Source organism: Corvus kubaryi, unplaced genomic scaffold, assembly GCF_017639235.1.
Source record: "Corvus kubaryi isolate FWS band 111438036 unplaced genomic scaffold, C.kubaryi_AGA036_p1.0 69, whole genome shotgun sequence".
NCBI classification, from domain to species: domain Eukaryota; kingdom Metazoa; phylum Chordata; class Aves; order Passeriformes; family Corvidae; genus Corvus; species Corvus kubaryi.
In genome coordinates, this window is record NW_024582057.1 from 10,367,232 (window position 1) to 10,389,461 (window position 22,230).

At 36.0% G+C, this 22,230-nt stretch overlaps 1 protein-coding gene across 5 annotated transcripts in view; it reads right to left on the reverse strand.

Moving 5' to 3' along the window:
- Positions 1-22,230, reverse strand: part of RELCH (RAB11 binding and LisH domain, coiled-coil and HEAT repeat containing) — a 76,783-nt gene that overhangs the window by 14,788 nt on the left and 39,765 nt on the right. For all 5 annotated transcript variants that reach the window (XM_042048991.1, XM_042048990.1, XM_042048989.1 and 2 more), the window contains 12 exons: positions 19,673-19,785; positions 15,567-15,657; positions 11,808-11,879; positions 10,893-11,033; positions 10,231-10,395; positions 9,395-9,542; positions 7,294-7,450; positions 6,631-6,754; positions 5,825-5,873; positions 5,397-5,476; positions 4,501-4,607; positions 3,824-3,923 (listed from right to left, as the gene is read on the reverse strand). In XM_042048991.1, coding sequence (XP_041904925.1) covers positions 3,824-3,923; positions 4,501-4,607; positions 5,397-5,476; positions 5,825-5,873; positions 6,631-6,754; positions 7,294-7,450; positions 9,395-9,542; positions 10,231-10,395; positions 10,893-11,033; positions 11,808-11,879; positions 15,567-15,657; positions 19,673-19,785 — 1,347 coding nt within the window. The remainder of the gene's footprint in view (positions 1-3,823; positions 3,924-4,500; positions 4,608-5,396; positions 5,477-5,824; positions 5,874-6,630; positions 6,755-7,293; positions 7,451-9,394; positions 9,543-10,230; positions 10,396-10,892; positions 11,034-11,807; positions 11,880-15,566; positions 15,658-19,672; positions 19,786-22,230) is intronic.

Consider the following 22,230-nt stretch of genomic DNA (forward strand, 5'->3'; position numbering starts at 1 on the left):
GAGAGAAAGAAAAAACACAAAAAGCAAACCAAAATTAGAAGCTAAGCAAATACTGCTACACTAGAGCTTCATAAATGCAAAGGAGTGAAGAAAGCTAAAGTGGTCTGGCAATCAGCACAAACATGACAAATTCAACAATACAATGTTTTCTCTATTTTCAGATATTTTAAAACTTGAACTCGACCCTTTAGCAAGTAACTGCATGTCTTATTTCAGATACTAATGTAATTATGTATTACAGTTATAAATAAAGTTATGCATAAATAAGTACTAAAGCAATGTCAATTTGAATTTGACAATTTCATGTAAATGCTGTTCCTAACTCAATACAACAGCATTTATCATAGTGGGTGGCTGTCACATGCAATACGGAAGTCTTGACTAGGCCAGATGTGTGCAGATTTCCCCACACTGAGTGCTACCTTTCACACCTTTTACAACATGACAAACAGCACCTTCCCAGACGCCAAAAAGCTTTCCTGAAAGTCATTCAGGACTACTTGATATTTAACTACCATCCAAGCAGTATGCATGCTGGTCTATGCAGGCAGAAAACGGAGAAGCCTTAAATTATCCATGAAGTGTATTTCCTCAAGTCTTTTTGCAAACTAAGAGATATATTTGTTGCAGTGCATCCCAAATGTTAAAAGCCTGAAATCACAGTAAAATTCATTATCCCTGAACACAACAAAGTTGTTTGAATCCAGATGTTCCCAGGCAATTTTTTTACATTACCTATGTAGCTATACACAAGCATTTGCTGCATATATTGCAGATGTCCTTTACATGCTTTATTCCTATGAAAACCTACTAATTTTCAAAAATGTCAAGCTGCAAATTTTTTTCATATTCAACAGAATGGTGGGTTTTGTATTCATCAATAAAAATAGGAAAGATTCAATATTTACATTTTGTGTCTCATGTAAGGAAGTCTGCATGTATTTGCTGGTTTTAGGAGATAAATATAAAAAGCTTATCAGTAAGTTTATGTGAGAAATATGAAATGTCTTTTTAATATTTAGCTGTAGTCTAATTACTCATATTGCATAATGAACACAAATTAAATTCTAAGATCTTCCCCTGGGAAAAGTGGTAGCTGTCAGTTTATCAGTACCAAAACCAGGCATTATTTATTTACATCCTCTAACTAGAGAAGATTTTACATTCAGCTATTTGTTAGAACATTGCTGCTTTACGAACTCTGAATTTAAACCAAATTAAGTTGTGAAAGATTGGAAGGAACCTGACTTTGCAGAAGCTTCCATATAAAGCAGTCATTCTTATTAAGCAACATTTGTGTGTGCCTGTATGTGAATGCATGCATGAGTGCACACAGACATAGAACAGTGTGGCCTCACAGACAGTAACTGGAGAAGGAAGAATGGGGAGAAGCAGAGTAAAAACATAAGACACTGTTGCTGCAAAGCACCTGGAGGAGCAAAGTTGCAACATCCTATACTTGTTATTCAGAAAGTATTAGGATGTCAGTTCAACTACAACATTTTAACATTAATACATTTCACAATTATTTACACTGGCAAGAACTCCAAGTGCCAATCTGTTGAGTTCAGGGGCTACTCTTCAAACAGCTCTTAAGGACATAGCTCGCTGTTTGCTTGTGATGGTTTTACTCTCATATACAGCTTTATTAATTTTCATATTTATTAAAATAGAGAATGCTTATAATTTTCAATCCTGGACAAACAGGGACTTGAGTTTTCTTTACCAACCTTCATTTTGAGAAAAGCCTAGCAGTTATACAGTGCTTTGAAAAAAAAAAAACCAAACACTTGGGATTTGTATAATTAGCAAATAATGTAGAATGATCTCAGCTTCATTCCCTTCTGGTCTGCCACATTTCTAAGTATGGTAAAGCATGATAAACAGATGCGTTCCATCATACAGAAAGTAAAACATGCTTTATAATACAAGTGTCATTCTGAAGATGTGTGCCTAGCCCTGAACCCAAACAGACCAGCAAAGCTTATGCGCTTCACGTTCAAACCAGAGCAATCAAATCTGTTTGTATCAGCATTCAAATGGAAACTACTGACCAAAAACATTAATACAGAAGCAACAGGAACAGCTGGATGAGCAAAGCCATGTAGCAGCACGTAAGGTTAGAGTGAGACAGACAATGTAAATTTTTATCTTGTTTTGATTCCTCTAAATCATTACTTACGCATATTAGAGCTTAAAAATGGTAGCACAAAGCTTCCTGCCCCAAAGGAGCAAAGGAGTGGAAAGGCCCCACATCACTTCTGTGTCCTTCCAACCCTTAACAGACTGTAAAGGTTTGGCAAAGCAGTTGGGCCTGCACTCTCCATGCTGCTCAGAATCTTAACTGTTCTCATATAGCTGTCCTGCAGGTCACATACTCTGCATCGTATTATCTAATCATAAATGGGCTTTGCCATTCAGCAGCCTCTGAGTGATAGAACTTCCAGTAGTGAAACCAACTATTACCACCTCTTTGCTTAGGTGACTTCCCAAATTTACATAATGCCACGTATAAATACATACGCTATGGCTATCCAGGAAATGGCAATATGCTACTATTTTCAAGCAAGAAAAGCATCTAAAAGAAAGCTGCCTAGGCTTTAGTTAAAATTGAAGTATGCTAAGAAACAAGATATGAAATAGCATGCATAGACTGCTTAAAAATAATCAACATGCAGCTGAATTTGAAAAGCTGCAACAAAGACAACAGCCTGTTGTAACTGAGGTCTTTCACATGTTTGGCTAATGTTTATTAGGGAAAAAAAAGCTTATTATTACAAATATGATATAAAAATTGCTTTTGTGAGATAGAAACTATGCAAATACATTTTAAGGGTGTCCAAAAATTGCCATCTCCTTTTTAAAAGGAGGGGCAAAAAAAAAACCCCAGAAAAAAAGGACCTTGTTGGATGTTTTTAACTGAAGTCTAAGGATGGAGCTTGCTGTGGTTGTTTACTGTTCTCTCTGCTCTGACTTGCAGAGTGCCAGTAAAGAAAGTCAATGGGTAAGTTAAGTGCTCTTTTTTCCTGAGGCAGACTTGAGATTAATTTTTGCAAATGGATACAAGATGTTCAGGTTCAGCTAGAGGTCCCCTGCAAAGCTATCCAAACGAGTCAATGTAGAAGAAATGCACAAAAAAAGAGAGAAGGAGAAAGTAACGGTGATTAGAATATATGTTTCTAACATGCAGAGGACAAACAGTTCTCCTTGTTCAGCCAATGGAATACATCCCGGAGTTTTTGCATATGCCTTTTAAAATGAACATGTGATGAAACAAAGGCATGATGTGAAAATAAAAACAAACTTATTAGGTATATGTTTGAGTCTTTATTCTGACCAAAATTTATAGATGTTAAGGGAAAGATGAAGCTGTCATTATGAAGCAAGTAAAGTAACTGTAAATTCTTTAGAATTCTTTTAATTTTTACAAAAAATACAAAGTTGGTTACATGTGTGTCTTCACCACCATATCTGGTACAAAGAAAACTAGTTTGAATTACAATGTAAGTGCATTGTTTGAGCATACACAAGACCTACTGCAAATGGTAAGTTGTATATTAGACTACTGATGATGTGCTGTATAGCAAAAGTAAAGTTGAAACTCAGAGATGCTTATGTTCAACTACAGACCTATAGAAAGATGTGCTGTTGAACAGAGAACACATACAGAAACAACTGAACAACAACCTCCTGCTCCATCACACAGTACACAGCTTATGTCTTTGTAATTATTAAGAATGTAGCAACATTGTCTGATTGATCCCTGTTTTAAAAAATAAATTCTAGTTTTAAAAAGGTGAAAAAAAGTTTGGATAACACTTACCTCAAACATTCTAGCAGCTGTACATCGAACAAGAGCAGAAGTATGGACAACCCCATACCATAAAACAGTTAATAGCAGCTCATGATAAGCTGGGTTTGCACTAGAAGAAAACAGTTGGGTAATTGATCAAACAAAAATACTCCCAAGCCCTAGATATGTTCTTTACCTAAAAAATGCAGTCTTAAGAATTCCTTGTTCAACAAATCTAAAACTCCAGCACTTATCCATTCTGAAGGATACGAAATACTTATCTCATTCTGAAGGACTTGCAATATGTTGCAGTCTAGAAAATATGCTGCATTTTTAAGTTAATTAAAAAAACCCAAGCCCAACTTTAAGACCATAATTTTCAATGAATTATTATATTGAATACAAATACATACCTAGAACAAATGAAAATAGTATGGTAAATACAAAATTAATTTCCATTCTCAGAGTTATTTTTGTGGAAAATTTTTCTTCGGGTTTTGGTGTTCCTATTTTACATTTCAGGTTTGTTTTTTTTTAACTGCTACATTTTTAACCTAGAAATTACATTTACACCAGGGGAAAAAAGCAAGTACACCCTTTATTCACCCAAAGCATCACAGTTATTTAAAATTACAAACATATTAGCAGCTTTTAATAAAAGCTTCTAATGTATTTAGATGTAGTCAACCCCAAGGTATATTCTTTACCCCAGTTCCACAAAGGAAGCTTTCAGGCTATCCAGAGGAGCATGGGACAGTGAAAGCATGGTCATTACATCTTCTAGGAATCCAACTAACAGCTTGCGGTCTTCTTCCTGAAAGAAGGGAAGAAGGCAGTACAGTGGTGAATGTGCTGAAAGGACTGCTGAGGTTTTGATGACAACCAACAGCTACAGAGTCAACAAACTATGAAAAAGAACAAACAAGGTTAAGCATTTAACAATTTTCTTAGGAATTTCAAAAATGTGGTTGAAGAACAAGAGCCTTTCAAAGCAAACACACAAAGAGATTGTGTTCCATCAACTAAGCACATACTCGTGCATAAATTGTTTTGCTAAAGAAACTTTAAGAACAGTACTTAAGCACATTTATGACTCCTGAAGGTTTATAATTGGTCACAATCCACTAAAAATTTGTAGGATTATGAAGAATTTCTTTTTTTCCTGTAAGGCATATGTATACTAGAACCTGACTGATCATTGCTGGAGGATTAGGTAATATTTATAGTGTGTTTGTTTCAGTACCACGTAACACTAAAATTTTAAGACTGCAAGTAGGCCCTAAAAGGCAATTTATCTGTTTCAGTAAATTTTGCACAATGATGTTTGCAAAGTTCACAGTTAAATGGCTGAGAACCCAGTTCAGGAAAAACATTAATAGAGTTTTGACAGAGGGACATGGTAACAACATGATCTAAATGTGCATCACCATCCAACTAGAAAACTTTGCTTGTAAATGTATTTACAGCTGCCCATTCATCTACCTATCTTCAAAGCACAAGAACAGTAAGTTTTCAAAGAACACAGTAATGTATAGATATTATTTTAAAAATAAATTTTTCACACCATTCTATATTTAACAAGGAAACAGAAACCCAAACCTACCTGAATATAACATGTAAGGACCCCTGTTGCATAGATGGGAACCGTGGCTTTTGTTAGCACTCCATTACCTGCTGTGGAATCTAATGAAACACAGTGAAGAGTTTAGGTTTTATACATACATATGAGTATAAAATATATATATCATATATAGTAGACTTACATAAGTGTATTTAAGTATTATATTTAACCACCTTTTTATATATACACCAATTTGCTAAAATATTGCTATTTGGATTTGAGATTTTTTTTACCTTACATACAATCTACAACTTCAGAGTGTTCCATTCAGATTAAGACTAGATTTTTCAACATTTCACAAAGATAACAAATTTGAGAACTGCAGCCTAAAAATGTTATTTGAACAAGAGAGTGAAAGTTATTTTCCTGTTGCAGTTAAGATGAATTCATTTGAGTAAAAAGCTACTTACCTATGTTTTCCTCAGACAGTCTTAAGATTTCCTGGAACTGTGGTTTTACCTATGCAAAGGATGATGAATCCCATGTAAGAAAACTTGTCACCAGTGTCAATTAACTTAGAAAAATAAAAGAATTGCAAAACAAAGCAAAATAAAATTTACCCCCCCCCCCCCCAAAACCCAAACCAAAACAAAAATAATTTCCTCTCTGGAGGCAGCACATACTGCTAACACTTCTATAAATTTATCTTTAGGTAATCCTCTCATGTTTGACAATTTCCCTTGAAAGTATTTTCTAATTATATTCAGGAGTTATTTTACTGAGAACTATTACATAATTCCTTGATAAAAATGTTTAGATATCACCTACAGAGAATAGTTCAGGCTGGGAAGGCATCGATTTTAAATTTTTTAATCAAGTAAGGCTGGAGTACTTATGCACACCACAAAGAGTGAACAGTATGCTGCTCTGAAGAAAGAAAGTTGTTAAATAACCAGAATTACTTCTGGCTATTTATGATCTCTCCTACTCTCTCTGTCATTCACAAAGGAAATATGAAGAATAATAAAGTTAAAAAAAAAAAAATTGTCCCTGGTTGGGCAAGATGAGAAGGCCATTCCAAAATGACCAAAACCAAAATAGGACACAAATAGAGCTCTAAAAATAGCAGGTTTAAATGTACTTATAGAAAAGCATCAGTGTGACGTGAAAATACAAATGGTCACAAAGTGGGGGTGTTCTGACATACCGTAAATATAGAGAATATGTGTTATCAAGGTACTATTTATGTAGAATATTTAAGATAATAATATCTTACCTTAGTGTTTGTAAAAATTTTCCCAAATGTCCTACAAAGTCTCCAGAAAAATCTAGAGAATTCATGGACACAGGCAGTTGATGCTACATTGATCTTGCCAACTATTTCTATAAGCTGCGGTAGCCTAAAAATCAGGAAATGAAAGGATAGTAAATCCTACTCTAATTTTTTGCTTTTGTCCATTTACATTTGTATAGATCTACTGCTTATATTAATAAATACATGCACACACAGAGCACTACTGGTTCTAGTAAAACTAACTACATGTTCTGTACAATTCCTGACCTGTGAAGAAAGCAAGAGTTTAAGTGCCAGAAAAGTCTGACTCATATTTTCAAAGATCTGTTGCTATCATGAGATAGTCAGAATACAAAAATCTTTACTTCACAAGAGAACTATACCAATGCAAAAATAAAAGAAACAAGTTTTCAGTGAAAACAGTTACCTACATGTTCTGCTAGACTTGATATTTTCTGAATAAAATCAAAGTCAATTCAGCATGAAAATTAGAACTCCTAAAATAAAGTTTCCTCTTTAGTAATTCTCAAACACAATCATTTTTAGCACTCTTATATTCAGCAATTGTTAAACATGACCACGCTTAAGAACTATTAACTTTGACACATTTTAAAATTAGGTATCCTAAGACACAAATTAACTCACAGCTGATTCACTACCCATAACAGAGTCTCCCAGCCTGTAGTGCCCTCATGTTCTAGCTGATGGTCGTACAGTTGCAACAACACCGCCAGTTGTTCGCGGCTTCCAATTATGATGGCGACGTCCTGAAGAGGCGACACGGGTCGGGGAAACCTAGTGACTGCAACAGCACAGACCAAGCAACCATGAACGAAAGAAGATGAAAAGACCAGGGAGGCGATGTCAGAAACAACAGCTAAGAAACTGTGAAACTCATTAAGTGCCTTCTCTATAAGGTTATCAATTTGCTTGTTAAAAATCAGTGAGTTAAAATCATCTCTGAAGAGATTATGTAACCCTCAGTTAAAAAGAGAAAATACCAATAGAGGGAGGTGATGTTATTATTATACTCAGCACAGTCTGACCAAGGTCAAACTCTGCCTGACCAACCTAGTGGCCCTCTGTGATGGAGAGACTACATCTGCGGACAGGGAAGAGCTATAGATGTCACCTATCTGGACTGCTGTAAGGCCTTTGACAGTCTCCCAAAACATCTGCTCTAAACTGGAGAAATATGAATTTGATGGATGGGCTTTTCAGTGAATGAGGAATTGACTGGATGGTCACATCTGGAGGATAGTGGTCAATGCCTTAATGTCCAGACGGACATCAGTGACAAGCTGTGTCTCTCAGGGATCCATACTGGGGCCAGTAGTGTTCATTATCTTCATTAATGACATGGACAAAGGGATTGAGTTCACCCTCAGCAGGTTTGCAGATGACACCAAGCTGAGTGGTGCAGCTGACACATCTGAGGGACAGGATGCCATCCAGAGGGACCTGGACAAGCTTGAGAAATGGCACCATGGGAACCTCATGAGGCTCAAAGGCCAAGTACAAAGTGCTGCACACCTGGGTCAGGGCAACACTCTGCACCAATACAAGCTGTGGGATATGAAGGGATTGAGAGCAGACTTGGGGGTGCTGGTGAGTGATAAAACTGGACATGACCCAGCAATATTTTCCTGCAGACCAGAAAACCAACACTATCTTAGGCTGCATCCAAAGCAGCGTGGTCAGCAGGATGAGGAAGGTGATTCTGCCCCTCTGCTTCTCTCTCATGAGACCTCACCAGGAGTGCTGCATCCAGCTCTGGGGTCCCCAGTACAGGAAAGACATGGGCCTGTTGGAGCAAGTCCCAATGAGGGCTACAAAAATGTGAACGAAAAGATAAAGCACCTTTCCTATGAGGAAAGGCTGAAAGAGCTGTGCTTGTTCAGCCTGGAGAAGACCAGCCTGAAACCTGAAATTTTTGAATGCCTTATTTAAGTAGTAATCACTCAGTGAAAAAGTGCTCATCTTCAAATTACTCAAGTCAGCTAGATGAACCTTACCATGGCATGTTTAGCATTTTCAAAGGAGTATCAGACAGTAATGTACCACTAGCTACTTTCCAAATTCTCCTTCAAGTTGTTACCTTTTCTTTGCATCTTCACACAGAGCACTATTATCAGCATGTGGCAGGTATTACCAATAACATCTTTAAAAAGTATTTGCAACAGTAGAAAACACTCTACAGACTAGGACTGCTGATCTAAGGACAACTTCACCATGAGGCCATTCAGTCATAGAGTGGTTTGGGTTGGAAGGCACCTTAAAGATCACGTAGTTCCAACCCCACTACCATGGGCAGTGACACCTTCCACTAGACGAGGTTGCTCAAAGCTCCACCCAACCTGGCCTTGAACACTGCCAGAGATGGGACAGTCTTCTAAGATATTACATAGATAGACAACAGATGGTGATGCTGCTGCATTATGCTGTGTTTTTCCCACTACATAAATTTGTAAGAATTAACTGAAACTGAGGCCAGCCTTCCTGAGCTATTATTGGCTATTAATGGAAATCAGTTATTCAGAAACCTTTAGGAAGTACAATTAAAAATTGCTTTGCTTTCTAAAAGCTTTGTATAAGAAGTAGAGAAAAACAGACAATTTTTTTTTTTTTTTGTTGATAATCAGGTGTCTCAAGAATAGCATGGGGTGGAAAAAAGCAGCATTACTTAAGAGTTTGCTAAGGCAGACCAATATGAAAAGAATCCATGTATCAGAAATTAATCATTTACCTTCTATCTGTGGTACTTCTCCCTGAAGTTTAGCTTTGCTTGTAAAAGGTGCATTCTGTAGCACCAGTGCAAACAGTGACGGAATCAATGACTGCAGGGCAGACAGATACATGTGGAGCTTATGTTCATCCAAGCCATGTTCTCCTTCCTGAAACAAATGGGACATTTACTTCAAAGTTTTCAGTTTGGATGATGTTCCTTAGGTATGTATTCCCTGGCAAGACATCAACACATCTGTGATGAGCTACTACACATACACACTAATTATAAAGTGATTTAGCCTAATAATAAGCATATTTTGTCACCCTTAAGTCACCTCTACTCAAAAGATTCAGGCAATACAGCCTTTGGCATTTAGCAGTTCATGCTGATGAACAGACAGATACTTTGAAAGAACATTTTTCAGCACATTTCTGAAATGTGGATCCTTTGCCTCAGAGACCAAGGCACCTAAAGTGAATAAACTAGTCCCCTGTACTCTGAAAGCAAGCATCTTCTTTCAGTTTGTTAGATAGTTATGAGATACCAAATTTTCCCAGAACTTTTGAGATATCTATCAAATGAAATGTGCAAACTGGATCATAATTGGAAATGACCTACCATAACCATTCAAATATACTTTTATTGATTATTTAATAAAAACTGAAGTTTACTAAAATCTACACAATTTAAACATGGGGCAAATGCTATTAGGCTATAAAACAAAACATTATTAAAGAAGAGTATGTTTAGTCTGGGAGGTTTTGGGGTTTTTTCTTGTTGTTTTTACCTTCTTCCACAATACAAGTACAGAATACAAAGAAAATTCTCCAATGTAGAAACAGCTGAGGACATACCCTGAGCAATTTTTCAATTTTATTAAGCAGTGTAGGTATAAGATGGAACTGTAGATTTCCCAGTTCTGTTGTCCAGGCAGCATAAGCAGGTAAAAATACCTGATGTGTTGCACTAACCACACGTTCTGAAGGGTCTCCTAAAGCTGAAAGCAGCAGCTCAAAACCCTGGTAAAAGACATTAAAGAATGCTATTATTTCTCAGAAGTTTATATACATGTTTTACCACTCTGTCTTCAAAAACTCAAAGAGAAAGTTCTTTACTTTCACTTATCTGAAACATTATTGGGCAGCATTAAGCTGACCTACAGGTAGGCTTTGCTGTAGCAAACGAATCTGTGTTAGCAAGTGATGATATCAAACTGGGTAATAATATCAGGTGGGCAGTTAAGTGGTATGTTCTTAAAGGCAAATTATGAACTATTAGAGCAGCTTCTGTATAAGCCTTACACCTGAAATTCTAATGCTACTTGTAGTTTTTCTGTTTTGTCTTGGTGATATAGTAAAATCAACATTCATATAAACAATCATAATTTTTAAAAGTATCTGGAAAGACTTGATAAAAATACAGGAATTTATACAACCTCCTATTATTATACAACCCCCTGTTCATGAAATATCACTAGCAAGCATTTTATCCCTACAGAACCCAAACCAAATTATACCTGTTGATATTTATCTGGATCATCAATATAGCCCATAATGATGCCAAGGCTCTTGATCACAGCTTCTCGTACTAGATCTGCCTTATCTTCCATTAGCATTTGTTGCAGCATGGAAAGTACTAATGAACTACGAATTTCTTTCTGTTCATAAACAAGAAACACATTTGTTAAATTCAATAAACAAGCAATGTGGGTTTGTACCAACTATTACAAATAGTTTGCACTTCTATTAGTGCCCCTCCCTCCTACCATAAACTCCTCTATGAATATTACATGTTCAGTTTTTACAACAGAAGATGAATGAATATAAAATGTCAATAGCTTCATTAGAGACTTTTGTCCTACTAAGCAAGAACTAAGGTCCTTTAATTCACACGGAACCAAAAATAACTAAGAGCAATAAAACTACTATAGACCTAGACTCACTACATAATCACTGCATTGCTAAATTGGAGAAGTGGGAGTTTTAATTTAGGTTCCCTCCCCCCACCCTTTCTCTGAAGCTTCAAATTCTAGTTTACCACTGACGTAATTTTCGCTGCTTCTTCCAACTGGCAGCACTCTTGCTGTAACATTCCACTGTGCATGAAGAATGCTACAGTTGAGTGTCAATTCTTTTTTCATAGATTGTTTTCCTTAACTGGTCCTAATAATCTCTTTTTTACATCATTTTTACTGAGTATTCATATTGTTTTTAGAAATATTTTATAGCTAGGTTAACCTACACTTCATTATAAACTTTCTCCTTCTTAAAGTGACTTAGTAAATCTCACGTGTGATACAAAGTAGCAAAGTGACTGTCTATGCATAACATACATATTTGGTAATGTTTAAAATTATAAAGGATGCTTACATTATGCATCAGTTTTTTACCTTGCTTTCACTAGCAGGTATTCAGAGTCTATTAATACTTACCGGAAGGTAAGGTGCTAGAGCTCCACAGGATTCTGCTACCAGTAGCCGTCGCTCTGGGTATTTGTGGTTGATCTGGTAAAGAGAAACAGATGGACTATTTGCTTTGCAGTAACCAACATTCAAAATTTGTTAGAATGAACTGCGATGGAGGCATGTGTCTGCACCTCTTCAATAAACACTGACTGAACTCAGAAGTTGCACCTGGGTACTAAGCAGCCTCAAATACTTGCACTGAGGCATAAAGGTAAGGCAGCTATCCTGTAAGACAGTGCTTATAGTAAGGGAAGAGTCAGAGAAGCACATATGTGTATGAGAAGCATGGATGCATATGCAATAAAAAGGAAAGCAAGGTATGGGCTGCTGTACTCTAAACAATTTGCTTAACTCCTGAACTGGCATGAAATGAAATACTTTGTCTTACGAAGCCCTCCAGGAGCACAGTTCCTCCAAGAGCTACACAAGTGCCCTCTAGTGCTCTGAGCCAACCAGTGTAGCAGAGCTGCCCAGGTCTTGCTAAGGAATCAGAGTCAAAAGAAGACACCTGTACAAAGCCGAACTCATTTGCATGCTATTAAAGTTCTGCTCTCAAGGCCAGCATAAATATGTCACACCTCTAAAAACAATGCGTATTACCAAGAACCTCTTGATCCTGTGCTATTTTTCCTTTCTACTCAAAAGTTGCTTGAAAATTCTGCCTTACAAATTTAATATTGACACTTCGGAATCAAGTTTGCCTTCTGCTGGAGTCAGATCTAGTGGCCTGTGTAATGGCTGTACAATGAAACAAGCAATATATTTCAATATACTTTGTGAATAAAAAATTTTACGGTAAAATGCTGAGAGCGAAATGTGAATTTTTTGCTGCTGTCAGATAAAATAGGATATGCAGCATATGGTGCAACTGTTTCTTTCTTTCTTGCTATGCAGTGTATAACCTTGGTGAGGCAGCCATCTCACCACGAGGAAAGACCAAAGTTCTCACTGCCGCCTTTGTCTCCATCTTGAAAGACCTGCCTTCAGTAGTCTGAAGTCCCTAAAAACCATGCCAAATTCTGGCACAAGAAGGAGCTTTGGCAGAAAATAAGCAGGCCAGGAAACATTTGACGAATTCGGACATACAGCAGTCTGTGGGCCTTGATGGGGATGTATCCATGAGTGCTCAGGGATCTGGCTGATGTCATTCCAAGAACACTCTTGACAATTAACAAGATGTTGTGGCAATGGGGGAAGTTCCTGAGGACTGGAACAAAGCAAATGTCACTGCTACCCTCAGGAAGGGCAAGACAGGGAAACCAGTGAAACACGGCCAGTCTGCCTCACACCAGCTCCTGGGAAGGTGTTGGAGCAATCAGTCTTACAAAACATTTCCAAACATCTGAAGGACAAGAAGGTGGTTGGAAATAGCCAGCATGTATTTATATGGAAAAAATGACACACAACCAACCTGACAACTTTCTGAGATGACTTTCTCAGCACACTCAGCAACGATGCCTGATTCCAGCTGTTCTGGTTTGAAATTACTGAGAACTCTCTCAAGAATGAAGTGTGAAAAAGATGATTTCAAAGAAACTTAAATTAATAAATCGTAAGCTTCAGGACTAAACTGAAGTCTCAAGCATGAGAGAATGTTCTTTGAGTGTGTCTATCATTATTTTGCATGCATTCATCTAGAGCAACTGTAATAATTTTGGAAGTATGGAGATTTCATAGATGAAAAATACTATGGACAAGTGAGAGGCTGCTTTAAAACCTACTAGGCTGTGAAGGTTGTGAGGCACTGGAACAAGTTGCCCAGGAAGTGTTCAGGGCCACGTTGGATGGGGCTTGGAAATGGATGGTCTTTAAGGTCCCTTCCAACCCTAATTTTTTTATTATTCTGTAAAATCTTTGACTTATGTGCCATCTTTTCAAATGCAAATTCCCCACTGGCAACAGAGATACACATCCTCTTCTGGAGCTCTGAGGGAAACAGCAATGACTAGTTTTCAGCTGGTAGGGCAATATAAATACCACCCTTGATATTGCAAAGACATACTGGAAGAAAAAAGACTCAAATTTCTGTCAGGTTTGTCTTCAGGGAAGATAAGCAGCCCTTGGAAACTAAATGTAGCTAAAATGTTTATTACAATTTATTTTCCTTTTGTATTTAATAAGCAGTATTCCAGTTTTGGAAGCCAATAACTGGTCACTAGTTTTGAGTGACCTTTTTAGCATTCACAGAGCCTTCCACTAAACTGAGTCAGTTACCAAGTCTTACCTGCAAAAGAGCAGGTAGAGAGTTTACAAAGACTAGCCTGATAACTCTGAGCTCCAGAAGGTATCAATGAAAATGATGAATTTTCTGAGGGCCCAGTCCTTTGCATCTGTAAATGGATTTTGGCTGGAGACCAAAGGCATGAATCCTTTTCATGATTTACACATCTACTGCGAAAAGTAGAAAATTATGTCTATACTTGAGTTCCTTCTATAAACTTGAAGCTTGTGACAATAAGATTCAGCTGGTATTTCATGGGAGAAAATAATGACTTGGTTCCAGCACTGCAAATAAAATCTGGCAAACTGCATTACGTAAGTGCACTATGACATAGGACTTGGCAGTCTGATATGCTGTACTGTTACAGCTGGACTAGTTTCTCTTTTGCATCAGCAATTAGCAAGAAGTGGATGAGAAAAATGTGCTCTTACTGAGGTGAGATAGTTTTTTTCAAACAGTTTAAATTTCTTAAGGACTAAGAAAACAAAATGCTGCTTACAAAATTAGGCAAAAATACAAAATTCTTTGTATGGCTCCTTTCAAACTACTGCTGTCATGAGACCTCTCAATCAACAGATACATCAGTCATTCACAACGAGCACAAATGCTGCATAGAATTTGTACTTCTACTGTCAGAAAGCATTAAGGCTATTAAAGCTTAGACTTTATTGTGAAACACAGATTGCTGTGTTATGCAAGAAACAGTAGAAAACTACCAGACCAGAAAGACTCTGCCATCAAAGCAGGCATTCCCACTCCGTCATGGCTTAGTTATTCATTGCCTTTCCAGGCAGTGATGAACTCCATTTCTTTCACTGTGGTAGGAAAATACAACACATTTTCACCTGAACTCATGTTGTTCTGCTTCTATACCTCAGATGAAACAGTAAAAACATTTCAGTTTGGTTGTTCAGTTATTTCTAATAATTTGGAGTATCTGTGAAAAAGATCACTGTGATTCTACAAGTGACATGTAAACTTCAGGCTCATCTCACAGGTGCCCATCTACGAGAGACTTGCTTATGACTACTTTGGTCTTTGATTTTCTGTTTAAGAATTTAAACTAGCTCAAGTGTGGACACTGCTCCAGGGACTTAATACAACATAGAAAGAATCAGCAAATAAAATATTTGAATGAAAATGGATTTCCAAGAGGCTGGAAGGTACAGTAAAATTATGAAGGTACCTACCTAGCAATAGGTTACACAACATTGATGATGAACATGTGCTTACCTACACTTCCATATAACAAGCTTATGCAGGTACAAGCAGGTAACTACAATCTCCAGACAGTCTTTAATAACCTTTCTGCTTCTAAAGTGTGTGTAACGTTAGATAAAAATATATATGATGAGAGCAAAGAACATTCCAGTATCTTTTTGAAAAATATTTTGAACTGCCATTCAATGAAAACCAAACCCAAAACCTTCTCCTCAAACAAATAAAACTCAAATTTATGAACATTTACTTGACTTTGGAGTGTAAAGCAAACAATAATCAGTTACCTGCTCCCAACACTGCGGTAAAAGTTCAGCTTCTACACGCGTTGGTCCAACATGTTGGGCAAATGCCACGCACCCAGTCAGTATCATCTGTCTGAAAATACAAATTTAAAGTTTAATCTGTTTATGAAGTTCTGTAATATATAACATATGTTCTTTAAGTTAGGAAAAGCACATGCTGACAGGCAATAGATAGCTGTCTGCAGTCCCAGTCAAGATTTCACACCATTCACACTGACTTACCGACTAAATATTAAATTGAAAGCCACTATTATCCCTGCTCATTGCAGGGTGGGGATTTGCTTTCATGACCTTCAATGTCCCTCCCAACCCAAACTATTCTATGATTTTACCTTGTTTTATATTCAAAATGCCTTTCCCAAAATCTTGCAGATCCTCAACTCCATAAACCAGTCTGAGAATCTCTGATTTGGGTATTTCTGATTTTCTAACGTCTGAGATTGGGAGTCTCTGATTAAATCTCTCATTTAATTCTTAGTACTGAGTACTATCATGCAGTAAAGGATCTAAATTACCTAATACTATCATACCATCAGTATTTTATGGAAGTAATTTGATTTTACTTAGAAGCATTTGTGAGATGGAATGAATTTTATTCAAAGCAAGAAGCTTGTTTCTTTTATGACAGTTTTGCAACATTCTAACATGCAAGTTACTGTCATCTCCCACAAAATACTGGACTTCACTCTTGTGAGAAATCTTCCAAAGCTCATTAAAAAAGCAAGTAATGAACCAGTAGTATCTATCATCACCTGTTATTTGTATTCATATTCTTACATTTTTTATCTTTCATTAAAGATTGCAAGAAATTGCCATTGTTCCATCTATTTCATAGGCACAGAGGTACATTTAAAATTTCAGTAAGATTGTACTTAACTGTCATTTGTGATACTTTATTTAATGAGTGGCTATCTTGTTAAGATGTTTTTTACTTCTATTTCTCCTGTTGATAGGATTGGAATAATATCAACTTTGAATGCAATTCACCAGTCCTATTTACTTTTAGTGCCTACATGAACGTTTAAATACCCAGTTTCAAATGATAATGTGTGGACATGAGACTCAATTTTATCACCTCCTCAGTAAGATTAGGACACTACTCAGAGTTTATTATTATTACACTAAGAAATGTAATTCAGAATTAATTTGTTACCATTTTAGTGTCATGTCTAAACTCCTAAATTTTTTCTGTACCAATAGCACCCCTTAAGGTTGAAAGGCAGAGGTTCTGCTGGTTAGTTTTGAACCCCTTAGAGAACATACACCATCAAAAAAAGATTCATTTGCTTTAAGAATTTTTTAGGACAAAGATCCTATCAAAAAGGTTGTTTCATTTTAATCCCAGCATTCTTTAGGCCAACAATCAGAGCACACTCTTTTGTTTTGTGTTGTGTGTATTTGGGTTTTTTACCTCACTACCACATTCAGAGAACCAGGCCTTTGATCAAGGTAAAAAGTAGGGAGAAAACAAAAATGGTTAGATAAGACTCAGCAATATGGAGACAAAGGCCTGCGGTAATTCTGGGTTCTACTGCAAACAAAACAGGCATTTGAATTACTATCTTTGGTTCTATACACTGCACCTAATCACAGAAATGAGCAACAGACTATACATTTTTAACATATTAGAAAAAAGAAGAACACAGCAATCCCTTGAAATTTTCTGCATTAGAAATGGAATAAAACAAAGCATTTTTTCTTAAATCAAACCGTTTAAAAAAAGATTTGAAATCTCAAAATTAAATCAGATTTCCTTTTGCCCTGCCTACAGAGATGAGAATTTGAAGATATTTCAAAAATATTTGAAAATAAGATTTTAAATATTTTTGCAACCATTTTAACAGTATATGATAACAGTCAGCATTTCAGGGAAAGGAAAGATGTAAGGATCTCAGTAAGAGGTGACTGAAGCAAGGTTTTAATCTTGTCCTATTAGAGCCAAACATTAATATCACTTCTTCATGGCTCCTAGCCTCCAAAACTACCATAATTGTACAAAAAGGAGGTTATGTGAACACATTTTTGTTCCTTTGCAAAAGAGAATTTGATAGACATTTTTAAAAGTTGAATGGGACATTAACAAGCAAAGCCTTGAGGATAAAAGTGGCCTTGTTAAATATAAGGTTAGTGTACAAGACTACAGCAATATGCCAAGCACCAAAAAGCATCTCCCATAGGCAAGAGGCATAATCCAGGCTTTCCGCATAATTGTAAACATACTTCAGATATTTGACCTTGTAAAATAAAATACTTCTTCTAATGGGTTCATTCTTAGAAATGCAATGTCACATTTCAGTCTCTTGCATTTAGCAAATTAAAAATGTCATCAACTAATCAGCTGCTACACCAAGGTACAATGTGGTAGGCCTGTACAGTGTAGCAGAAGGTAAACAAATTAACAAGAGATAATTGACATAATCCTTCTGGTGACTAAATCTGAATGTCTTTGCTCACTTCATATTGCACAAGACTGCTAAAACATTACTTAAACGTATTTAGATAAAAACAAAGCATACAAATACTACCATACAGATCTTTAAATACACCCCCCCTGAAATTCTGAATAAGTATTTTCTATTTAATTATTAAATAGAATATTAAATCTATATTAATATAAATTTATAATAATATAAATATACTTATTATAAAAATATTAAGTATTCAGAATCTCATTTAATGGAATCTTAACTGGTTTTCCATCATGTTATGGTACCTTTAAAATCAACTATTATTTTTATGTGTGCAAATGTATATTATGTATACGCATGTTTTGTCCTGGAGTTTATGGCATTTTTCTGGAGTTTTATGGCATTGTCCTGGAGTTTATGGCAGACTATTTTTACCAAATTTCTGATGAAAACAAGTTATTTTTATATTTAAATCTCTAATTCATAATAAAAAATGAACAAATTCAAGGAAAAAAAGCTTTTTCTTCTTTCTTAACTGCTAATGCACCTAAAGGGGGCTACGAAAAAGTCTACCTGATAGGCTACCAATCCTGTAACAAATTAACCACAAGAGACTCCAAATGAGATGTAATTTCTTTCCCCTTCAACCACAAATTAATTTAGCTTCTCAATCCACATGAGACATTCAAAACATTTCGGAAGCAGATTTCTAATGACTCTGAAGTAAAACCAGGATTGCATCTCTTCATAATTTCCATCTGCATGGCGCCACTACGCTACAAGTTGCTTTTGTTTATTTAGGCATTTTTTTTTTTAATCCCCAAAGCCATGGCTTTAAATTATACCTAATCTCTAAATTTTACCACGGGAATGGTTTAAAACTATGCCTGAACACTTCAGTTTTGGAGAATCTCCAAAAGAAATGCTTTCCACCTATTTCATAAACCCTATTTTGTCTAAAGACAGCCTAGAGCAACAAAAGATACAGATGCTTTACAAAACATCTCTCATGAAAATAATAGAAGAACTACAGATCATGCATGAAACATCTTTCCACAGTTAGAGAAGGAAACATACCAGCTTGGGTACTGTCTTTCAACCTTAAGGATATTCTCATCAAGATCAGTACAAAGTCAGATTTCCTGAGCATTAGGGAAGAATTAAATTTATAGAACAAAAGGTGTAATTTGCTTCAGTCTTAACCAAAATGAAACAAATTTCTTAACACTTCTCAAATGTAGATCAATGCTACATTCTTCTGAATTTTTTATTGCTACCATAGTAATGAGCCATAAGTAGAAGGAGCATTATTTTCTGCGAAGAAATGTGGTGGTTATCTTAACAAACATGTAGATCACTAAGACACACTAAGACAGGTTTTAAAAAAAGCTGTTCTGATTTAACAAAACAGTTAAAGTTCATCATTAAACAAAAAAAGGAACTGAAATGTTACACTGCAGCTTACAAGCATATTTTTACATTTCAGTAACTAGGAAGCACAGGTCATGGAAATGGAAAATCCTGAAGTTGGCATAAATTTGTCAACACTATATAAGCAAAATACCAGCTTAAACGAAACTTGTTTAATACCACCCAATAATATCCAATTTCTATTAGTTCTGCTGCTTGGACAGAGAAAAATGTTCCTGCTTGTCCCACACCACACAAGCACAAACACACCTTTGCTCATCGTCTGGTCGTTTGATCAAATTGAACAGTATGTGCAGAAGCTGATCTCTCTCTTTGGGTTCAGGATGGAGGCAGGCTGTACACAGTATGAGTGGGATCAATTCCTAAAAAGTTGTGGGTAGGGGAAAACCAAACAAAGTAAAATCGCTTTGGGCATACATTCATTAACAACAAAAGAAACTAAGATGATAAATTTAACACCCACATAACATCAAAAAAGTTAGAAAAGATACTTTGGAGTCGTGATGTCTTATTAAGTGACCTGGGGAAAGTGAAGGTCTACAAAAGTTAGAATTATTTTCCTGCTAGGAGAAATCAGGGGAGAACCAGCACATAAAATGAAAAGCTTTGCAAAGATTACAATTAACATATGCAGGTCACCTGTAACCAGAATTAAGAGAACAATCATGGTTTCAACTGTTTTCACTACCTACTGAACTGAAGCTCCACAGACATCTATGGAACAAAGCTCCTACGAAAAAAATGCCATGGAGTTAAAGATTAAAATTTCCAATTAAATGTGCACACAGTTTTGTGCACAAGTTTGAATAAGCACTGAGAAACATACATTGGTAAAGGTGACTGCAGACAGATTTTGTGTCGACTGAGAATGATCTGATTTTTGTAAAGGTTCTATGATTTTTTTTTTCCATACAGAACCAATCTCTGAAGCTGAATTTTCTTTTTGGAGCAATTAAAATCCCTTAAGGAACAAATTATGAAGAAAATACTATGTAAAACACCAAGAGAAAATATAAGGATCTTCATAGTGAGGACCTTCTCTGTTCTAAATATGCCTACAAAGCTCATGGTATTCATTCCCAAAAGAAACAAATGTTTCTAAAACATTGTCTGGAAGTCCCTTCCCTTGACCTTGTTGATGTGAGCTTTTACTCCAACTGAATTTGGAAGCCAGACAGTTTCTAGGTGATTTAATATCTTAGGAACAGAAACATCACACTGGGAGATCAGGAAAAAAAGAATAAGAAAAACCTCAGTGTCTGCAAAAAACATGGGCAAGTAATCTGGAGATTACCTCGCACACCTGCTGTGTACTTTGGAGCCATTTTCAGCAGAAAGACTTTTTGTGAATTATTAAGTTGTGACAAATAAGCAGGTGACAGAGGGAAACACTTCTAATGTTAGTAGGAGAGATTATATAAAACCTGGAAAAATCTGTGGTGGTTTGGAATGACTTTGCAGGGAGCTGCCAATTTCTTCTTGCAGACATTCAAAGTGACCTAATTATGATGCTCTTGTGGACTTGTGGAGGCACCACTGACAACATCCTCACTGCTCAACTTGTATTTTCCTAAACAGCAGGAGCTATGTTTATATTAAACATAGAACAGTACTCCATTTTAGAGCAGTGTCTAAGCTAGTCAACTGCTGACAAGCTTTTTTTTTCATTTTACAAGAATTCTACTTAGTCTGCCATTTTCCATCCCCAAAGATGACCAAGACCCAACCTAAACTGTATTTAACGTTCCGTGATTCTGGAAGATATTTTGGCAATATTTAACTCAATTATGATACAGATTAGGGAATTTATGACAGAGGAAAAAACATGGAAATATCCTACCTATCACTTAAAAAAATCTAAAAGGAGAAAAGGAGAAATAAAAAATAAATTTGAATAATTTGAACATTTCCATTTCTTAATACTTTTAAGAGTAACGGGGTGGGTTTTAAATAAGTGTAGCACAACACAAAATAACATGAACAGCAGACGTGCATTAAAGAAACTTTACAAATTAAATTGCATGAAAAACTAAATAACTTTCTTCAGCTGAGAGCTTCTTTCCCTCTAGAATCCGCATGTTAGATTTTATTATTTTTGGATAATTAAGATTTTTGCTCATTTAAAGTTCTGGGAAGTCAGGGGGTTTAACCTATTTAACTTTTTTTTTGTACTGCACAGAATAATTTTCTCTCCTGCAAACACTGCTTTAATTCAAAAAGATTTGAAGGAATATTACTAAAATAATACCCACCCCAAACACCACTCTAAATACCACTACTTATACATTAAAGTAAAATCTTTTAAATAGGAAATCTGATTGCAATTTGTAGATACAGAAGAAAATTACTACCTTCACCATAAAGAATAAGCTCATTATAAAACTTATAGCTAAACAAACCCCTGTTACTTTAGTGAAACCTAAATTTCTGAAATCTACCCTAAGTTCACGTTACTCAACTGCTCTTGCAAGTATTCTTAAAGACTCCTATGAAAAACTTAATAAAGAATATACCCCATGAAATGGGACATTTATGGGGTTTTTGGTTCATCTGTTGAAACCAACACATTGACTTCACTTTCTTAGTATGTTTGAGTACCTACTCAAAAATCTCAACTGCTTACTCAGAACTACTGCAAGATTTTAAAACAGTGACATGAGGAGGGTTTTTTTTTTAAGCTTCTTATTGAATTTAAGGAAGTTCAAGTTGTCTTTTTTCAGCTGAGTCTGCATGGAAGGAAAACACCTGACAATATTCACCTAGAAACTACTGCCTTGTGTCTGAAAGGCTAATGAGTAACCTAACAG